This window comes from Coccinella septempunctata, chromosome 8 (genome assembly GCF_907165205.1).
Source record: "Coccinella septempunctata chromosome 8, icCocSept1.1, whole genome shotgun sequence".
Classification (NCBI taxonomy): Eukaryota; Metazoa; Arthropoda; class Insecta; order Coleoptera; family Coccinellidae; genus Coccinella; species Coccinella septempunctata.
The window spans coordinates 21,984,369-22,007,388 of record NC_058196.1 but is presented as its reverse complement, the minus strand read 5'-3'; the positions used below and the strand labels follow the sequence as shown (position 1 = coordinate 22,007,388).

The 23,020-nt window shown below is 36.6% G+C and overlaps 1 protein-coding gene across 1 annotated transcript; it reads left to right on the top strand.

Annotated features, from left to right (window-relative positions):
• On the top strand, positions 1-22,684 carry LOC123318753 (chaoptin). Its single transcript, XM_044905487.1, has 7 exons — positions 1-266; positions 16,711-16,983; positions 17,059-17,322; positions 17,640-17,739; positions 18,770-19,062; positions 19,120-19,266; positions 19,324-22,684. The coding sequence occupies exons 1-7, from the start codon at positions 243-245 to the stop codon at positions 22,249-22,251; spliced, it is 4,029 nt and encodes a 1,342-aa protein (XP_044761422.1). The 5' UTR covers positions 1-242; the 3' UTR covers positions 22,252-22,684.
• The last annotated feature ends 336 nt before the right edge of the window (positions 22,685-23,020 follow it).

The window sequence follows — 23,020 nt, the reverse complement described above, 5'->3', positions numbered from 1 at the left end:
ACTGGCGGTTCCCATGGTATTGATTGAGGCGGTGTTGAGCGTAGAAGAAAGGTGGGTTTGCTCGAGAGACCAGCGAGAGGTGGCTGGATCTCAGTAGGCCAATAAGTGGAAGGCTATCTTGTTGTTCTTAGAGGTGTCGCGACTGTTTTGACTAATTGGTATTTTGTTTGTTGTGATTATGAGTGTAATTGTGGTTTAGTGAATGGTGATTTTTTCATATTTTCGGAAATTACCAGTTAGCTATGGATAAATACTCGAAGAATATTGTAAGTTTCATCAGTTTTTATTGTATAGGGCCTGGGGACATCGTTGGTCCAGATAGGAAGGATCTGAGAATGTCAGTTCTTGAATTCTCAACTGTTGATCAGCCTAAATTTTGATTGATAGGAACCAAAAAATATTCATTTAATCAATAATTATGGAGTTATAGTGAGATGATTTTCAATGAAACTCCTCTCTTTAGTTTTTTATGATGAATTAAAGATAAAGTTTGGAGGTATTGGTAAAAATCTCAAAAAATATATAGGTGTTCTAAGAAAACTTTTGAATTGACTATAACTAAGAGTGAGAGCAAAACACGAATAAGTTGATTTTTCCAAATATAACACCCTATATTTCGAAAAACTATCAGATGTTGAGCAAAAATTTCAAGGCTTCACACCCTATACTTAAATCTGAAGATTTTCATGCATTTAATATCTTCACGTCAAATTTGAGACAAATAAATTATTATCTCCAGAACCAGGTTCAAATAAACTTTAGTTAAAATTTTGTAAATAACGCAAAAAGTTTATATCTATTATTATGATCCACCCTATTTTCAGAGGAAATGTCATTCCTTTCTATAAAATAAATACTTTTATCATGGTCACTTTGCGTGAAACACCCTGTATTACGGTTAATTGGGTATATTGAGCGATACTTCTTTTGTTACCAATAATAATATCACGTTGAAAATATGGAACAATCCCAAAATAACGCAGTAAAAAGTAGAGGTTTTTCTTTGGTAAACAGTCGATTAGCCAAATCGATTGCCTACTAACAATAACATAAAATAGTAATGCTTTCCTTTTATTGTATGAACACTTTTGGAAATTATTCAGTTCAAATCAACTCTAGAAACTATTGTTGGAATGAAAAAGTCTCCTAGAGTATTCGAATAGAGAATTCTCAAGGATGATATAGGACCCAACCTCTATACTTTCGAATTATTATGAATAATGAACCGAAAACATTGTAAGTTTTACACTTTGAGTTAGGATTTCTGAAGACTTCGCTACTTCTAGAATTTCGTTGCTAGAAAATTCTTCGCGTCAGGGACTTTCGGCACTCAAATTTCCCAAAAAACCTTCAAAACGTCATTTCAGTTTCCAGTATCAGATTTCAGCTCGTTCAAATCAGTATTTTTGGATATATTGGCAAAAAAAAATGTATCCCCCGCTAAGCAGTGATTGTTGAGTTGAGTATCTGGATGGATGACTGCTCTAATTTCGAATTCAAACAAACGCGCAAAAGCTAACGTCAGTGCTTCTCTAATTTCCCCCTAAATACGTCAACTTTGAATAATTCATCTACTTTTGAAACGCTCAATTATGTATTGAATAATGGTTGAAATTATCATGACCTTTTTATAACTTCTTAGAGTTCCTTTCTCATTAACAGCATCGTACAGGTGACTCGTACAAATATTTCAACAGAAGATTCTTACGTTCAAAATATTTTAGGCCAAAAATGGAAATATTTCCAGGATAAATAGAGTATCTGAAATCAGAGCAAGCTGTTCGAAAAAAATTACTTATTGACATTTTTTAAAGGCCATTTTCGAAAAATTGCACTGTATTTCGGATAGACTGTAGAGTGATCCGAAAAACTGCAGAAGACTCGAAAAAACTGTTCGAAAATTGATTAAAAAATCAGACATTCACTATCTCGAACGATTTTCAAGATAAGGCCTTCAGTTGAAACCAGAACAAACATGCAATTTGTCAGAAAAAATGGGCTATGTCAAAAAGGCACCTTGATAAACGATGATAAGTGGGGTATTTCCAGGTCAGAATTACATGTAGATTCAGAATATGATATAAAAACGGGAATTCCCATTTGAAAAAAGCAGGGTGGCATCGTGTTTCACCACTTTTGGCCCACTTTTAAGGTCAGGTTGTTGACACACCCTGTATATTCTTCAGAAGTAGAATTTTGTCAGTGACATAATTGAGTCGCTTTTATATTTACGGATGAAGACACTTCCCACATCGTCAAAAACTCATTAGTAATTAACTGACGCGTCTTCTCAAATGATACAGGTGCATGATTTCCAAAAAAATTCTCAATGTGGATTCTGAAATCATTATCATTACATAATCTTGTCATCCTAAATAATCAATTCGTTAATCTTCTGTGCTAAGACGATATTTGGTGTTGAAGAAAGCAGCCATCCATATACCCTTATTGGAAATCCTATTGTTCAGGTTTTCCCATGATTTCATCAATTTTTTTTCAAAACAGTATAAGATGTTTATCTATATGAGAAATACAACTTTAATTATTACCGTTAAGCAGTCCGTTTGTTTTAATCACCAATTGTTTGTTTGTTAGAAGATCGTGTTTGTATACTCAGGGACATAAGAAGTGTTACCTGGATTTTTTAACTCCATAAAGCTTACAAAACCAAACACAATTTCTCCTAGCTGGGTCCAGTTAGCTGAGCCTTGAGCTGGCAAAACCTTACAGAATATCAAATTTGTTATGCAGCGTATGTATAACATTTAAATTCAGAATTTTTCTCGTAGATACTCGTGTCAAAAGTTGTCCTTCGAAAAATCCCGAAAAATATAGGAACAGGGCTGAAGGACCTAGGTCGATGGCCATAAAATAAACTTTTTCTCTCTCTCTATAGGAACAGTTACAAATTCCTCAAGACGCCTGCCCAAAATCACTCCTGGAACCGCCACTCCATCATCTTCAGTAAATACCCTGTACAGGGTGGGCAAAATTCGTTGTCTACTGAGAGCTGCCGAGAGCTATAGCAGCTAGAAGAAAACGGATGGCACATTCTCGAGCTCTTTTTTCATGACTGATCCAAATCTGAAAACAGAATCGGCTTATCATTTTTAGATTTCGAGTTATAAACAAAAATTGAGATTTTGACGATTTCGAAAAGCTCTCATAAGTTTTTTGTCTTTGAAGTTACAAATCTGTAACTTGAACCTTCTTAGGCACTTTCATACGTAGAATCTTCTGACAAAAGATTTTTTTCCAATTCAAAAATGACAAATTCAATAAAAGTTTGCATTTAAAAAAACGAAAGTTCACCTACTTATTCGAAATGAAAAAATATTTTGAGCTCATTAGTGGATTCTATGTAAAAAAGTGCCTATAGAAGGTTTAAGTTTCATATTTGTATCTTCAAGGACAAAAAAGTTACGAGTACTTTACGAAATTGTCAAACTCAAAAACGAAGTATCGTAGGAGGCTGTGGTTTTCGCCATTCTTTGTTTCTCCGAAAATGAGCTTCTAGCCTCTATAGTTCTCGAGATCCTCTCAGTAGACAACGAATTTTGCTCATCCTGTATAGTTGAACTTCCGAAATTTGCAGTTCATTGCGAGATACATGAATATAATAACCGATGTGAAATTTCCACAAACTTCTTGTTTGAACCGTATAGCTATAATTCCCAACGGTATTGGGAACTTCAACATCGACCTATTCAAAACATTTGGAGTCACAGGGAATACAAGAATACCGTTACCAATGATGTAACGCGATCTCGAAATAGCAATCGTCACTTGATATTCATTGATTGAGTGTTCGTCAATGAAATTATGAACAAACGTTAACACGAACTTTGTTGTACCCATGGTTGGTACCTACATTAGTTGTACATTATTAAGTGAAGTTCATTTACCTTGCCTGCTTTTACTGCATGATGGAGGTTTCTCGATGTATCCACAGATATGGGCTCTGGTTAATTGAACAACTCTTTCCCACATGTGGATCTATAGATACATTATGAAATTTCTATTTTCCACAAGCGAACGCATTTTATAGGATGAAAGTTTTCTATTGTATGAAAAAAATATAGGAAAGTTGCTCGTTCTGTGGCGATTTTATCGATACACCTCCCATAAAAGAAGACATCGATGGACGTTCACAATCGAGATTGCTTAGTGGAAAACGCTACAAATTTCACACAAAGTTTCGTTCTTTCCAAAATTATTTTCTAGTACTTCTGAATTAAAACAAAAAATCGTCCTCGACTGGAGGAATCTAACAACTACCAACAAGGCTCTCGAAAACACTAAGTTTTTTATATTTCAATGATTAGTTTTCCAACCTAAAGATGAGGTCCTTTTTTTATTTGCACTGCTTCACGAATGTTAAGCAAGTTAAGAAATTTTGAGAATGTTTACCCTCTTATATGGGGTGATTCAGGATTCTTTGACTCATACAAATATTTCAACAGTAGATTCTTGAGGTCTAAAGAAACACTCTTTTCCTTCATCATTTTTTCCGAATCAGCTCGGTTTAAAAGATACAGGCTGTTGAATAATCATAAAAAAATGTTATTTTTAGTTCTTTCTCACAAAAGATTTTATCGAATGAAATGAGTTTCGGATTATAAGTTTTCATTTATTTGATGATTCTTTCTCGAACACAAGCACAAGATATCACCCACGTCTTCCAGTTTTCTCATTATGACCATTACGTACCATAAAAATACCAATAATTCAAAGAACCGAACTCTTGAAACTAAGTTGGACGCTATCTAGTGAATAACTTGACGTTTTGTAAAATAAAAGTATTCTTCATATTCTCTCGTTTAATGCGCCGTTTTCGAGTAATTTGATGTTCAAAAATTAAAAAGTATCTGTGAAATTTGAAAAATTGGGTCCTTTGGCTGAATACAACTCTGTCTGTGTAGTGTCACAGATTTGGCTAGTTATTCTGAAGGTAATTTTGTTTTTTCAGGGGTGGCACACCTCATTATGAAAATTGAAATGGCTATATCTTTTTATCCGGGCCGAATCGAGAAAATGGTAAAGGAAATAAGTGTTTCTCTTGACATCAAGAATATTCTGTTGAAAAATTCGTACGAGTCAAACACTCGCTCTGTATAACTCATTATTTTGCCGATTTCCTTATAAATTCTATAGTTTCAGATCAAATTTATTTCAAGTATTTGTAGTTAAAAATGAGTTCACTCAAAAATTCAAAAAATAAAGTTCAGTAAAGAGTATATAACCTCCTCGAATATAAGCCTCAGCCTCATCCCTTTCGCCTTTGTATACTTTCGATCAGAGTTGCGGTAAAAGCAAGAGTTCTCAAAGTGTATGTGGAGGTGGTTGATAAGAATCCAAAACTCTTTGTAGCTTATTTCAGGAGTCTTAAATGGGATTGAGATCTGGCGACCGAGGTGGCAGGACAAATGCTGAATATCATGAATTTCAATCAGGGCCGGATCCAGCATTTATTGTAACCCAAACTTCTGGTCTGATCTGAAAAACTAACTTTTTTGCTTATGCGCAGATATCTATACTCTTGGTCCATTCCAATTGAAGACGCTTATCGTTTTGAGATAGTAAAATCCTTGGTCAAACAAAAGTCGTCGGGTAGGTAGATTAACATCTCGAAGTCTTTGACGAACTGTTTCAATGGACCAAAACGTCAAAAGCTCTCCAAAGCCGATGTTGCATGATTCGACCACAACTTGAAGGCTCTCTATGGGTAGACACAGCAAGAAACCGATCTTGTACAGAAGTGGCAGTTCTTGGGCGTCCACTTGTCGGTCTTTTGTCACGTTTCTAGTATCTCGATATCGGGAAACTATAAGCTTTCACTACCTCGAAAAGAATTTGCAAAATCTCTCTGCTTACACCCTGCTTCGATAACACCAATAGCAATTGGATTCATCCGCACCAAGTTCACATCTGGGCATTAGTGCAAAACAAATTTTCGCAATGAATGCAAGAACATGAAGTAATAGCTGATCCAAAAGACCCAAACATAAATAACTTGCCTGAAACTGAACAAGTAATCAAACAAGGGATAAGAAATTATTCAGATATAAGAGAACCCATTTGGTTTCTCTCAAAGGGAGATTTAGTGGACAAGAATCGGGTTATGAAATTTCCGAACAACCTTATTTTTTGTGAATTTTTCATAAGCTCTTTGAAGTCAACGTTTTTGAGAACGAAAACTGAAGAATTTATCATTAAAGAGAAAAGTTAAAAATGAGTTTTTCAATCACTTTTAAAAAAATTCCTGCCTAAAAAAGAAAATTTGATCAATCAACACCATTTAATTCAATTGACCACATTACCTGCATAACTTCAATAACACCTTTACCTTCAATTCATTTTTTCTTCGAAGTTATGAACTGTTAAAACAGAAGCTTGGTCTAATTTTTTGTTTTATGATTTACTTCGTATTGCAATTTTTTCGACTTCCGCGTATTCAAGATTGCATTTACCTTTTTCAATCCCAATTTGAATAACTGTTACTATACCGCATAAAAACGGTTGGAATGGCAATGCACTTCGCCTCGTTCTCACCGTGAATATTCAAATAAGTGAAATGTTTGTAATTAGGTGTTGATAATGTATGCACGAGCAACTGAACAATACTTTTTCAGCCAATTAAATGCGAATAATTCAACATACAGCGTTTTTCTAATTCATTTAATATCATTGCCAACGCAGGAAAGTGTTAGTGAAAAGATTTTACGTTCGGTTGGTCTAGGAGAGAGTTTCCTTGACTTGATGATTGAAATGAACGCATCAATTTCTTCGCGTGTACACGTTACATGTGAAAATAATCTTAACAATACTCGAATATATGATGATCGTGTTGTGTCATATTTGTACATCAGAAAAAAGTCTACAGTCTCTTCAGAATGGCTCATAATTGATCTTTTACAACTCCTTATTGATATAATAGATGATTTTTCGAGGTTTTTAGTTGATCAAAAGCATTGTTACAATTGTACAGGGTGATACACTGAAATAACTCCCTGTGGATAGCCTGGATCAGGGAATGTTCCAAATGAAAGTTTCCCAGTCTTCAGGGGGACATCGAATGCAGACATTCAATCTGACCTTGGTCTTTGGAGTTAGATTTCGAGGTCATTTCAAGGTCAAGTAGATTTTTGGCATAGGGAATATACATTTCTGTCTGCAGAATCTTATGCTTGGTGAAAAACTAGGAACATTCTGCCTCTTTTTGCTCTTTTTTTCAGAAAACAAAATACTTGTGATTCTATGGAAAATTACTTTGAAGTATGTACCTACTACTCTACCAAGACCATCTTAAGCATGACATACTTCATATCTCCAGACAGAGAAATTAAGTTTATGAAATAAAAAAGAGACAAGATGACTTTAGTTTTTCAAGAAGATGAATTTCTGTAAGGGCATATGTATATTCCCTATTGAAAAATTTACTTGACCTTGAAATCAAACTCAAATCAAATGTCTGCAGTCGATATGTCCCCTGAAGACTAAGAAACTTTCTTTTCAAACATCTTTTGATCCAGTCCCATTTCAAGGAGTTATTTCAGAGGGCCTTTTTAAATAACTTCAACGCCACCTCAGTATAAACTGATTTTTTTTAACCCCATCGGCTCTCCATTTTATGGTTCTAATTGGAGGAATTGAGTCACTTGAAGCAATTGAAATTTGAATTTTTCATATGATAACATAACAATTTGATCAGATTATTTTCGAATTAGTTTGTTAAATCTCATTTTAAAGACTAGGAATAAGAATTTGCTTATTGGTTCGTATGTGATATTTGATATACCCCTTTAAGGGGTCATTTAAAAAATTATCGATGACATCACCTCAAATTTGGGAAAAGATGTATGACATCATACATCAAGGAGAGCAAAATTTGATATAGTAATCGACCTAACCGAGCATATTCACAACAATAAAACTGCCTTTGGTTTACCTAATTCATTCTAAATTAGCGCACTATATGATATACCCTGAAATAATATTTGGAAAGTGAAGAAATTAGAAGACCTGGCGGTAAAATCATTTCGCATAATTCATTACAGGACATGTTTGAAAATTGTTTCGTAGAAAATGCACTTCTATCTCGTCTCCCTCCTGTCCTGATTTATGACAAAGCAGGTCGTCTGAATAAATGCCTATTCTACCTAAAAGGTGCGTCAATTTCGACGACATATCCACAAGTTTCGTTCCTAAGAAACATAATAGTGGCGTATAATCATGACTACAACCTTGCCTTGATATTTGGCTTGCATATTTTTAAACCGGAATTCCTAGCATAAACTAACGACATTCACTAATACCACAACTCCCAGCTGGTTCTATAAGAACTTTACTCATCATCCATTAGGTGCTGTTTTAAGGCGATTCAATTCGAATGGCTCTGACGATACGTTTTTAATAATCCGGTGAACTTTTCAACCGGTTCAGATATGTTGACGGTGGACGTACCTATATGCTTCTATGTTAGGTACTGAATCTCATTTCTCTTCCAATTGGGTCGAATTCTTCTAAAAATTCTGTTGAATATCACTCATTAACTATCGAGAGAATTTTGCCATTGTAATGGAGAGTTTATGCATAGCTACTAAGAACAAATGGGTGCTTAAGAAGAGAATAATAATAATAATTAATAATTGGCCGATGGCTGCTCCTGTTGCCATCTATCTACATTTCAGATTTGTACCTTTCTTAGGTATAAGTTCTCAGCAACTCTGCATAAACTTACCATAACAGCATTAGGGCCCTAAATATACCCTGAAAATTTCAAGTCTCTTGCTTTTTTTCTCAGGAAGTCTGGCTGTTGCAGTGTTTGAGGATGAACTGACATAATTGACTAAAATCTCGAAGCCAATCGTTTCGAAACCATTTTCGGCTCGAAATAAGAAAACTACATAAATTTAGACGAAACGATAACTCCACTCTACTCTATAATCTACCACACTATACTATACGAGGATATATTGAAAAATTCTTAGCCTACTCTAGAACCAAACAAAATTTCAATGTCAAAATATTTTATTACTCAACATATTCTCCTCTTAATTGGATACATTTATTACAGCGAACCTGCAACGTTTCTAGATCTTTCAAAAAAATGTTTCTTCTTACTATGCGAACCAGACCTCCACAGCTTTTATTACCTCCTCGTTGGAAGAAAATTTACGACCTTTTAAACTTTTTTTCAGTTGAGGAAAGTGATGATAGTCGGATGGAGCCAAATCTGATGAATAACGGGGGTGTTCTAGTAATTTAAACCCTAAATCACGAATTTTTTGTTTGGCAATATGAGATTTGTGTGCAGGGGCGTTGTCCTGCAAAAACAAAACACCTTTGGATAGCTTTCCGCGTCTTTTCTCTTAAATTTTTTCCCGTAGAGTGGTCAGTAATGTCGAATAGTAATCTCCGGTTATTGTTCTACCCTTATCCAAAAAATCAATCATGATTACTCCATGGCAATCCCAAAAAACTGAAGCAAGAACTTTTCCAGCAGATTTTTGCACACGAAACTCCTTAGGTCTCTCCAAGTTGCTCCTGCGCTTAAGTTACGGTGGAATCCAATATTTTATGACCAATTTTCATAGATTCATATAACCCGTTGGTTGATTTAGATGATTCAATAGTTGTTTAGATCGATGAAATCAATTAATTTGGTATGATTTTCTCAAGGTTCACATCAGGAAATACTATTAACTTTATGACCTTTTTGTAGATTTTGAGAACACTAACTTCACTACATAAAAATTAGTCTTCGCAGAGTCAAGTCAGAACAACGCTTCCGCGCAAAATCGTATGTTATATTTTTGAATCATGCGCAGTATGACGTGGACCCACGTCACGTAAGAGTAATCTGTAAGCACCTTAACCCGTTGGTTGATTCGAGGATTCAAACACTTTTTGCATTGTCTTGAATCGTAGATCCAGGAAATCAATTAATTTGATATGATTTTCCCAAGGTTCAAATCAGAAATTACGATAAACTTTCTGGCCTTTTTGGAGATTTTGACCAGACTTTTCGACTTCACTACACGGAAGATTTCGCAAAGAACACTCGAATTTTTTTCTAGTTAGGTAAGCCATTCAAGAATACCATCTGAAAATTTCATAGACTTCAGTGAAACCGTTTGGTCTTCAAAAGTGACCTCAGCGACCTTGTGCGACAAATGTCACACAATGGCAATGGAATTTTGAATGGCCTAGACGTTCTTTGTCTAAATGTAGTTAGTTGAGCATTTAAGATTAAAATTCCATGGTCCACTTTCAAGAGAAATTTTTTTGAACGCACTTTTGTACTGAGCATTATTTTGAGACGAGAAAGAATGATCATCAACTTGGGCACTATTATCCAAATAGAAAATACCGTAATTTACTGTATAGAAGCCATAAAAATACCATCCAGCGTCCAGTGGATCTCCCATACAAGCAGCTAATCTACTAGCCCCGGGCTTCATGTCATTGGTTTCAACACTAATGGACATTGTCTCGGTCGATTTCATCGAAGGAGTCAGCGGAAAAATTGCACTTAGTGTCGGCATTATTTACTTTGTTGTTAGAGAATGAGAAAAAATGTGATGAAATTTTCGATACGTCTCGTTTTAATACACTATTGTTTTTCGTTGGCCTGGATATTTGGTGAAATAGAAGAATATTCTTGGGTGTTGTTACACCGCAACTGAATTTTAGAGAAAGTATGTTGAATATTCGTGAAAATATTTGGTATACTACTTATAGAGGTCGTATCGAAAGAACTAAGCACCAGATGAAATGGGACAGCTAAAAAATTACCCAAGTTTGACTCGTTATAACTTCGACATTATGTACTTTTTTTCTTATCTATATTAATAAAAGAGGATCTATGGTTTACTTCAAAATGCTTTATTGTTCAAACGATCGCATCAAATAGGACAATTCTTTTTTTGTTGTGTTTATTTATTGTTAGGGCAAGGTTTATATAACAAAATATTCCCAAAAAAAATTGAACAGAACAGAAAAAAAAGCATTCCTTTTTCTTACGACCAATCGAGCAATCACGATGAGTTAGTTATTATTATCTACCCTAGAAATAATTTAAATGGAAAAACTAGGTTTGCCGGGTCAGCTAGTTGTGAATAAAAAAAAATTGTTTGACAAAGAGTTTGGGATTAGCAGGTAGAGGGAATTTTTATGCTGGGTGGATTTTGTTGTTTTTTTGCTATGAATTTAGCGATAGTGAAGGCCTTACAGAGTTGTTTTTTTGTATAGGTTGGATTGTTAGGTCTACATTGCGTTGCTATGAAATACTTTTTAATGAAAATGATCAACAGCAGTGGCGTGTGAAAAAAAATCCTGTGCCCAGCGTCAGTCACATACAGACAAATAATAATGCTTTGCTCCTCCAGGGAAAATCCAACATCACTAAAATAAAGTTAGTCAAACTCAGGCATCCCAGAAATTATAACTCATTTTGCTGAAAAAAAAATTTGTAGACCTTTAGAGCACATCTTTAGCTATCTCAGATGACCTCATAAAAAATTTGAATGGTGTGGAAAAAAAGTTATATAAATGGAAAAAAAATTACGTGACTAAAAGTTGGGTATTTCTATCACCCGTTTTATGACCCAGATTGACAACTGGATAATCTAGCATTTAATGGTGCCTAGCAATCTGTGGTTTTAGTATAGATTCCGTACCACTTGATATTTCATTACATTACTTTGATAAAGGCAAGAAAGTATATAATGACATAGTATCAAGTTTGCCTCCGAGCATTTCCGATCTGAATACAACAGTCTTCTATTTGTAATCTCATGAAGCTTCTCTTATGGGGGACTTCAACAACAAGTTATAGATGAAGCAGAACTGACTCCAGCCTTCCTCTTGAGTGTTGTTTCCATTGGATGAATAATTACTATAGGTACACTTCAGAAATTTTTTTATAGCATATAGGGATTGAAACGGATCCATAACTCTTCAAGTTTTCGAAGAAAAATGTTTCATACTTCGTACAATGAATATGATTGCAGAAATACTCTTTTGTTAATTTTTTAAAGGCTTCATTCCAGTGTTTTCTAGCGAATCAAATTACCTACTTAGTGACTTTTGGCTCTACGGGACCGCTTCACGTCCACAAGGTCATATTGCGAACCAATAGTGTGCATAGCTTGGCAAGCCACAATGTGAGCTGTTTATAGCCGCATCAGAAGTTTCGGGCTTATTTCATACTTTCCTCAGTCTGTCCTACCTCTCATTCTTAGGCACCAACTTGGTGCTGAGAAAGAGGACATTGAAGGAAAGCCTCTTGAATATAAAATTAACAAGTAAATCTATTGAGACCACAAAATGATCAAAAGAGAATTATTCAAAATCTTGGTCATTATGGAGCCATATTCACTGAGATACTATAGGATTTGTTGCTGAACATTTAGCTTTTACTGACACTGATTCATTTCTCCTCCTTTTGTAGATGTTTGCAATTTGATGTGATTTGAAATAAAGAGTATGACTTTAGCCTTGCGGCTTTCACACTCCTCTCCAGAGGAACATTCACTTATCCCAGATATCTCACTCAGATATCAAAAGGATTAAGCTCTGTTGGAGCCCTTTCCAGGTTTTCGGGCTCGTGGTGGTGGTCGGCTTCGGGCTGCTCCTCGGCTTCTTGCTGTCGGTTGGATTCCTGATCCACCCGCATTTCCTGTCGAAGCAGACGGTTTTCCTCTGCATTCCCCATGTACTTGCGTACAGTTCTCGCCGTTCCCAGCAGTACCGCCTTCAGCATGACTCTATAGATATTTTCGTCCAACTGAAGTTTCCTCAAGTTCTCTGGTAGTTTCTTCGGTATCAGGCCTGTAGATCTGTAGATCCTGGTTTCTTCTTCTAGATCTCTGTATTTTGAAATTTTTTCGGTGTGTCTATTTAGAAGATTGTTATTATTTGGAATCGCCACGTCGATGAATAGTGTTCTGTCCTCATCCTTATTGAGCAATATGAGGTCTGGTCTATTGTGGGTTATTTTCCGGTCTGTGAGAACCGTGCGATCCCAGTAGAGCTTGTGATGTTCATTTTCCAATACAGCATCCGGATGGTAATTGTAATAAAGAACTTTTTTCGAACATAGAGGATGGTGTTTCAGTGCCAATTCTTGGTAAAGAATCTTGGCAACAGCATCATGTCTATTTTTGTACTCCGTGCCCGCGAATTTCTGACATCCCCTGGTGATGTGCTGGATAGTTTCATGTGTCGCACAGCCATAACGACAGCTTTCGTCCGCCACTGAGGCATCCTTGGCGATATATTTCATGTAATTCCTTGTTGGAATCACCTGATCCTGGATGGCAAGCATGAAGCCCTCTGTCTCAGGAAACAACCTTCCGGAAGTCAACCAGTAGTTCGACGCAGATATGTCGACGTAATCATTGTTGACCTCGTTCTGGTGCCTTCCATGCAAAGGTTTGCCAATTAGTTTCTGCATTTTCCTTTCTGCAGAGTTTCCGTATGTTCCTATTGCAGCTTTAACGGTGTAGAACTATCAGCAACACAAACTACTCGATGGAGTTCTGACGAAGCAGCCTTGCTTAGTAAATATTTTCGAAGTCCTTCAATTTCCTGGTACATACGGTTGGACAAATCAACAATTCCTCTACCCCCAAGATGTCGTGGCAGCTCTGTCCGTTCTATCGAGCTTTTGGGGTGATGTTTATTGTGTTTAGTCAGCATCGTCCTTATTTTTCTCTGTAAGGCTGCCAGTGGCGGATTTACCATAGAGGCTAAGTAGGCTGCAGCCTAGGGCGGCAGATTTCAGGGGGCGGCAAATTTGGGGACAATTTTGTTTGCACGAATTATAGAAATTGAAATACTTGTATTTCATAGATATTTTAATATCTATCTACATCTGATTTTCCCTAATTATAAAAAAACTGACCAAGTAGTGCATCTTTACTATTTTCCTGTTTCACTCTTATTTCGGCCGCTTTGGACTCTATACTGAAACTTCGTGAGGGTGAAAAATTTTGGTGAAACCAGATTCCGAATCATTGGGATGTGTTTCTTGGGTTCCTACGAAAACACAATTCAAGAAATGTTTGTCCAGAAGTTCGTATCTATGGCTCTATTTACAAGGTGAGCAAAATTGGTTGTCTACTGAGGGGATCTCGAGAACTATCGCAGCTAGAAAAAAAACGGAATACACATTCTCAAGCTCTTTTTACATGACTGATCCAAATCTGGAAACAGAAGCGGCCTATCATTTCTAGATTTTGAGTTATAATCAAAAATTTGGATTTTGACGAATTCGAAAAGTTCTCATAGCTTTTTTGTGTTTGAAGTTACATATCTGAAACTTACCTTCTTAGTCACTTTTATACGTAGATTCTACTGACAGAATTTATTTTTTCCAATTCAAAAATAACAAATTCAATGGAAGTTTGCATTAAAAAAAAAAATGAAAGTTCGCCTAATGTTTCGAAATGAAAAAATGTTTGGTGCTCGTCAGTGGATTCTACGTAAAAAAGGGTCTGTAAAAGGTTCAAGTTTCAGATCTTTAACTCCAAAGACAGAAAACTTATGAGAACTTCTCGAAAAATTTCATTTTTTGCTAATAACTCAAAAATGGTTTTCACCATTCTTCGTTTCTCTGAAAAAGAGCTCGAGAATGTGTCATCCGTTTTCTTCCAGCTTCCATAGTTCTCGAGTTTCCATCAATAGACAAAGAATTTTGCCCACCCTCTGTAATACACCAGCGACTAATTGTTCGGGTGAGAGAAGCTTTTTTTGCCTGAAAAAAGTGAAAAGTTAGGTACCTAAGAACCATATTAAGCCAAGAAAAGCTGAAGGCTTTGGCTGTTTTGTGTATAAAGTCAAAATTTCGTATGACGACATCGCAGAAAGATATTTTCACAACGGGTTTCATAAAACTTTGATTGTGTCATCAACGCTTGATTTCTAAAACGAAATCACTGAAACCTGAATTGCTGAATATACTGAACAAGTAGCCATTGCGAGAATAGTTTAATGGACGTATGAACATAATTTGATACGAGAATGATATTATGAATGATCATGACTGAATTATCGATTGAAAACAAATTTACGTCTTCTGTTGGTCAATCAAGCGTTGATTCCCTGATCAAGCTCTATGAAACCCGAGGTGAGACTTTTATGACTTACATTTCTATTTTATGGTCATCATCAGTTAGATTGTGACCATATAATACATATAATAATATGAATTGAAGGAAAGGTCTTTTTTTGTGCCCCTGCTTAGTTACAGCCCCCAAAAGATGGCAACCGAAAAGCAGTTTTTGTTTTTTTTATTGAAAATTAATAAACTTTCACGTATTAAATCAAGCAGATATTTTATACGGGCGGGAAGGCATTAAAAAAATTTTGGTTCTGTTCGTCTATGATAGAAAGGGGTAGAAAAATCCATTCCTGATCCTTGCTTCGCATGAAACTTTTTCGATATTCATATCTTATAATAAAAAATTAACTTTGGATAACTTATGGCCATATGCACCGTTTCATTAAACGAGATTAATTCCTTAAACATCCTTTTTTCCATAGAGATTCTATGCTTAAACGTCGTTTTAGAGCTTAAATTTCGTTCAATCAAACGGTGCATACCACCATTAATCCATTCTCAAAAAATCATCTTGAGATTTTTCTCACATAGACTAATCAAGATGATTGTGTGCACAAACGCAGAAATATTCAATATGCACTTTGTTTACGCGAAGTTTTCCAAGAAACTACAAGAGACCTTATTTATTAAGAATGGATCAAGCTATCCAAAATCAATCAAAATCAATCATTGCGTTGTAAAAATGATCTGGAAACTCGGGAACTGACACATCGATTCCCTAGGTCACAATTATTATTATGAGTAGTTATTAGGACCAACGTGTACAAATCTCTAAGTTACATTTTCACTGACACAAAAATTGTCATTAATATTTTGAACTAAATAATTATGGTAAGGGCGGCAAAATTTGTATAGCCTACTGGCGGCAAATATGTAAATCCGCCACTGAAGGCTGCTAAATCGGTGGTGGTTCAAGAGATGATACCGAATGAGTAGCTCAGCCCAGAGCAAGCGTGGGTATTAATCGCTTTTATCAGATTCTTGCTGTTAAGGCCTGTTCGCATTATCCTTTTCAATCTTCATCTGGCTCTGATTAATTTTTCTCGTCTGTTTTATCCAATATGCATTATTATCATTGTTATTGAAAAAAAAAATAGAACTTGGTCGATAACGACTAACTCAAATCTTAATTTCTTAACCCACATGCAAGAAGCGCAAAAAACAATTCCATCAACAAAATATTAGGTTAAATTCTACTTCCCAACGTTAGCACCCAATAACAATAAAGTAATAATCAATGAATTTGGAGATGGAGAATTTTTACGAGCACCAGACTTTATTTATACGTACAAAATCGGCGTATTCTTTCATTCTCTACACTGCTCAACCGAATTTTCCGCACTTCTCCGTCTCAAACAATTAGCGCTTATTCGTTTCGTCCCTATCTTCCTACCTTAGCCCGTTAGTTACTCCTATAACAAAAATTCCTTGAAACTCCTAGATTCGATCTTTAATCGATTCAGATCACAAATCAAAAAGAATAACAATAAGAATTAATTATTATTGGCTGATCTGTTTTCTATGTCACTCAGTATGAATGTTAATGTTGAATTGAATTCATTCAATACATCTTTCTTTCACAGATCTCCTGGATTTTATCCATTCAAATCGGGTTGATATCGACGCTTGTATTGGCCGAAAGCGACTACAGACCATGTAACGAGCTATCCAAAGAATTCAAATTTCCCTGTAGATGTGCGCTTGGCTCCGTAGAAACGGTATTGGGAGGAAACCCCTCGATCTATGTCGATTGCGATGGGATTGTGTTTTCCAGTGATCTACCTAGTCTACCCTATGGAGCCCCTATCGTTTCTTTCAGCCAGAAGAACTCTGGGCACCAAGCATTGCCATCGCAGGTGAGATAAAAAACGCATTTCTAATGATAAGGGACGTTTTCATTTCTTGCGAAACCCTTCTACATTAAATTTCAGGTTTTCACCTCAACCAGTATGCCCTTGAGAAAAATAGACTTATCCAACAACGCTTTGAGAAAGCTGACTGAGTCCTCTTTGACAGGATTCAAGAATACCTTAGTTGAACTTCGAATGGCAGATAATCTATTGGGTGACACTCTGAACCCTATATTCTCCAGCAATGAATTTCACGGATTGTCACTGCTGAAGATTCTCGATTTGAGCGGTAACAGGATAAGAGCCATCGAAGAAGGTATTTTCGAGGGCTGTGGAGACTTGAATGTGAGTAACAGTGCTTATGATGAACCTGCAGATCTTTTGGGATTGAGGAATTTTACTACTGAAAATTCCCTAGATGATTTTCACTTGGATGAGTCATTTAACCACTAAACCTGGAGAAATGCTATTGTTATAGAGTAAAAACCTGTAGTGGTTGAATGGTGAAAATCAAGCAATTCAGTTTCAATAGGTTCGAAATTGTTTCACCTTTGAAAACATTCTATATTTGTGAATTCTTTCTTCACATAATTCAATGAAGTAAATGAATTTAAATTTGAATTATTTCATCAGGAATTGTGTAACATGTTCTTCTATTTCAGGAGGTTTATCTCGATCGAAATAGCATGACATCAGTACCAAGCTCTTCGTTGAATGGACCCAGAAATTTGAGGATTTTGTCCCTGAAGAGCAACAGAATAGGTAAGACCCTGACCATAAGAAGTTGGGACAATTTTCGAAAAGTACAACTGAACAAACTCTTTGTAAATTAATCATAACGGTACTATTCTAAAAATTGTTATAAGAGCATGAAGTATAAATATACAGACTACAGAGTGAGTAAAAAAGTAACGTACGAAATGTATATCTTCGGTATTAAATATTTTTTTGGGTTGATAGGAGTAAAATAAAGTGAGATGATGTTGAGTAAAGTCGAAAAGTGCTTTTAAATAGAGAAAATTGAGTAAAGAAAATTTTTCCTGCTAAGCAAGAGGCCAAAGCTAGTTTAAAATATAAATTGCTATATCCAGCATTTTTTCACAAAATAGTGAATGCCGAATATATGAATTTGTGCTTCACCATTGTAGTATATGTAAATACAAGGCGAGACTTTGACTCGTACAAATATTTTAACAGTAGATTCTTGGGGTCAAAAGAAACACTATTTTTCTATACCATTTTTTCCCATTCGGCCCTGATAAAAAGATATAGCCATTTTTAGTTTTCATGATGAGCTGTGCCACCCCTGGAAAAATGAAATTACCTTCAGAATAACCAGCTAAATCTGTGACACTACACATCTGTGGATCTCTCAAACAGAGTTGTATTCAGCCAAAATACCCAATTTTTTAAATTTCACAGATATTCTTAAATTTTTGAACATCAAATTACTCTAAAACTGCTCATTATACGAGAAAATATGAAGAATAATTTTATTTTACAAAACTTTCAAATAATCATTAGCGTCCAACTTGGTTTCGAGATTTGGGTCCATTTCATTCGATAGAACCGTTAGTGAGATATTATAATAATTTTTTTATGGTCTTTCAACAGCCTGAATCTTTTAAACCGAGCCGATTCGAAAAAAATGGCAATAAAAAGTGTTTCTTTTGACCTCAAGAGTCAACTGTTAAAATATTTGTACGAGTCAAAGACTCACCCTATATACCCAATGACAGCACTCTATGTATATTTCTTAAGGTTTGCACACTTGTATTGTTTTCCATTCAAGGTGACCTAAAAAACGGTCCACTGTTTCCATCCCAGCAAAATCTGGAAGAATTGATCCTGGATGACAATTTGATCTCAACAATCGAGAGTGGTTCTTTTGCTGGCCTGAAAAACCTGAAAATTCTTCGATTGGCCAGAAACAAATTGAAGAAATTCAACAGCGACGCCTTGGAGGGAATCGACAATGTAGAGGAAATCGATTTCTCCCAGAATTTCATCGAGGAATTCCCCACTGAGGCTCTATCCCCACTTCAGCAGCTCAGATTCCTGAATCTTTCATCTAATTTGATACAGGTAGAAAATTCATTAACATCAGTAAAGAACCTTCCACTCAAAGTAGGTTTTCTCTAGGAAATACATCAGAATAATCTTGCTCCCTTCGTCAACCTCAACATTTTGGACCTGAGCAGAAACAGTATAGCAAATCTGGGTCCAGGCACCTTTCTTGGATTGAAGAAACTGAAAAAAATTGATATAAGCGTGAACTCTCTACGAACAGTAAGTATAAAAGAGGTTTTTCGACATATCGTTCCTCATCTTAATATTCATTTCAAGGTCGAAGATGACGCTTTCGAAGGATTGGACGAGCTTCAAGAACTTAACCTCAAAGATAACAACATCCTGCTGATTCCAGCGTCAGCGCTTGGTAGACTTCCAAAACTAACATCGCTCCAATTGGATTACAACAGAATAGCCGCTCTATCTGGTGATTTACTGCGTTCTATAGCGGCTCAAGTTACCACTCTTGTCATATCTAAGAACATCATAAGGGAACTCCCACAAGCGTCATTCCAATATTTCCAGCAATTGGAAAGGCTGGATCTGAGCAGAAACCTCATAAGCAACCTGAATTCGAACGCTTTCCTAGGGTTGGAAAGTTCCTTAACTCACTTGGATTTATCCAGAAATAAAATATCGGCGTTTTCTGGAACTCCACTATCGCTGACCAAACTGAAAGTTTTGGATTTAAGCGAGAACAACTTGGCACAAGTAACCAAAGGCACCTTCAACCTTTTGTCGTCTCTTTCTCACTTGAACTTGAGTAGTAACCAGTTGAGGTCCATTCCAGCAGACTTATTCCAGAAAGCAACCACCTTAGAATCCATAGATTTGAGTTACACATCACTGAAAGTTCTACCGCCACAGCTTTTCAGCAAGTTGAACTTGTTGAAGCATATACATTTGGCTCACAATTCTATAACAGAGGTTGCGACTGGTGTGTTCTCCAACTTACCTAACCTAACCACGATTGATTTATCGAGCAACAACATCAATAACATCAGACAGGGTGCTTTCGTAAACGTGATGACTGTTAAGAAGCTCATATTGAGGAACAACCATTTGAGCTCATTTAAGGGTGAAATATTCAACACCGGCACCAGTTTGGAAACTTTGGATATCTCGAATAATCACCTCAGCTATCTCTACCCCTCTTCCTTCAGGATTCATCCAAGACTTCGTGAAATCCACGCTTCCAACAACAAGTTCGTTTTTTTCCCAGCCGAACTCATCGCCACCTTACAGTTCTTGGAATACGTAGACCTGTCTCAGAACTCTTTAAAAACGGTCGATGAACTAGATTTTGCCAGGTTACCCAGACTCAAAACCTTGAATTTGGCCCACAATCAAATAGAATCTATCAGTGAGATGGCTTTCCATAACTCGACGCAGCTACAAGTGATCGATTTGAGTCACAACAATCTTGATAGACTAGGGGAGAGGACATTCGAAGGTATCATCAGGCTACAAATGCTGAATCTCGACAACAATCTCTTCTCAGACCTTCCGGAGACAGTGTTCGATAGGAGTCGAGTTGAGATGCTGGAATGTATAAGTTTGGCCCGTAATAAATTCAAGGAGGCTCCTCTAGAATCACTGAAAAAACAGTATTTCTTCATATCTTCAGTCGATCTCTCGCACAATAAGATAGAGGAGATATCTGGTGAAGACAGCATCATGGTCAACATAAAGAAATTTGACCTGTCCTTCAATCCTTTATCAGAAAAGTCCATCAGGAATATTTTGGGTGAACCAAAGACGGTGAGAGAGCTGAATTTGGCAGGAACTGGAATCACCAACGTGGTCAGATTGGAGACACCGTTCTTAAACAGTTTGAATCTATCTTACAACAACATCACTGAATTACCGGCGCAAGTTTTCGACCGTACAACTTTACTAGAAACCTTGGATTTATCCAACAATTTGATCCCGAACATATCAGACCTACAGTTACATTCCTTGAAATCCCTGCAGACCCTGAATTTATCTCACAACCCCATCTCGGTGGTGTCTCAAAGCGACTTTGAAGATTTCCATGGAACAAGCTTGAAGACCCTGAGCATTCACGACCTCCCAGAATGCACCAGGTTGGAAAAGGGAGCTTTTAAATCCTTCTCGAACCTTAATCAACTCGAAGCGTATGGTTACCCAAAACTTGGCTATTTGGACATTCACGGATTCCTTCAGAAATTGGTGTCCATCGAGAGGATCAACATAGAGACGAAGGATGCAGCAGTTGGTGGTGACCAGTTCAGTCCTGTCCTACATCCTAGACTGAAAGAATTGGGAATCAGTGGATCGAGGTTGAGGAGTATATCTTCCGGGACTTTCTCAACGTTGAAGGCAGAATTCGTTGAAATAAGGTTGAGAAACACTTCAGTCACTACATTACCACCAGCACTTTTCTTTGCAGTTCCAAGATCTTCGAAGATAGTTCTGGATGTAAGTGGAAGTCAACTGACAACTTTGAGTCCACAATTTTTGTCTTCCCTGGAGGATAGAAGGGGGGATTTGAAGATTATTGGTTTGGAAAGCAACCCCATTGTTTGTGACTGTGGGGCTAGAGCTCTTAGAAGATGGCTTCCTCACCACATGACCAATCTGAGGTGTATGGGACCTGATTATTTGAAAGGAAAGTATTTGGTGGATATAGGAGATGATGAGCTTACTTGTGATCCAAGAGTAACTTCAACAACCGCATCTACAACCTCCAGCACAGTTTCCACGCAAAGAACCACCAAGTTCCAAGCTAGAACTACGGAACCTGAGATAATATGGTCTTTGGCTACAACTGTTAAGACGAAACCCAAACCTAAGCCGCCTTTGATTGGGCAATTCACCCTTAACAATGAAGACACCTTGATCATCAGTATAGTGGGAGGTGTTATAGCCTTCATCACCATTTTAATCATTATAATCTGCATCATACGTCTGAGGATGTCTAGTCAACAGTTTAAGCATGGCCCTGACGGCACACCAATGGGTCAGATGATGGCACCTGGAAGTTCTTGCGCTTGTAGCGTTAAGGGTGTACCTCCCATGTACAGTCTACCGCCGTCTTATGCCACGTTGCCGTATAAAATGCAAGGCGCTCCATCTCTACGGCCTTCCAACTATTCCACCTTAGGTCGTCTTCCATACCAGCCTAGTCCACAACAATACATGATTTCCGGTTTAGCTGGTGACGAAAAAATTTATCGGTAGCCACTCGGGCTAAAGACTTTTTTATTTATTGAACTGTGTATTATATCCCGAGCTGAGAGACTTGTCTTCTGAGGTACAAATTATTTCGTAGTCTTCCTATAGGTGGGAAAGTTTTAGAGGTTGTACGTACCAACCACCTGTAAAGAAATACTTTTCAACTTATAGGAAGGAATACTGATGAATTCTAACAATTTTAGGGAGGCTTTTATTTATTTCGACTGCCATGCAGTGAGTCAGTTGAATTGGTGCTAATAATGAGTGTGTTGTGGAAATTCCATACCTACTATGCAGTAGGAAATACCGAATTTTTTCTGAGATCAATAAGACAAAATCGATTAACACAATGATAATCATGAACAAATAACAAATACGTAATGTGTTGTATATTGTAATAGTTTTATATCTTGTTTAAAACATAAATGACTCCATAAGATATTTGTAGTTCGTATTTCAATAAACGTAACCTTCAAATTCATGACGTTGGCAATCTACCATTGACACATAGAGAATAGACTGAGCAATACCCGCATGAAACTGTCTTCTCTGTAGAAGGAGAGGAAGCTCTGATGCGGCCAATACTTGTCTCTTTTCTATGGACATATAGACGTGTGTGGGAACCAATTAAAATTCTAGAAAAAGACAACAACTTTTTTTTTCCTCCATTTTGACTGTAGAGCCGAATAGGGAATGCTCAGATCATTCTCTATGTCTATGTAATCTACTCAAAATGAGTGAATATTTCTTCTTTAATTCTCTTGCAAATTATTGG

Coding starts and splice junctions, on each gene's coding strand:
- LOC123318753 (XM_044905487.1), top strand. CDS start 243: ATGGATAAATACTCGAAGAATATT. Junction 17,323..17,639: donor AGGGCTGTGGAGACTTGAAT/GTGAGTAACAGT, acceptor CTTCTATTTCAG/GAGGTTTATCTCGATCGAAA. Junction 19,063..19,119: donor TTTCATCTAATTTGATACAG/GTAGAAAATTCA, acceptor GGTTTTCTCTAG/GAAATACATCAGAATAATCT.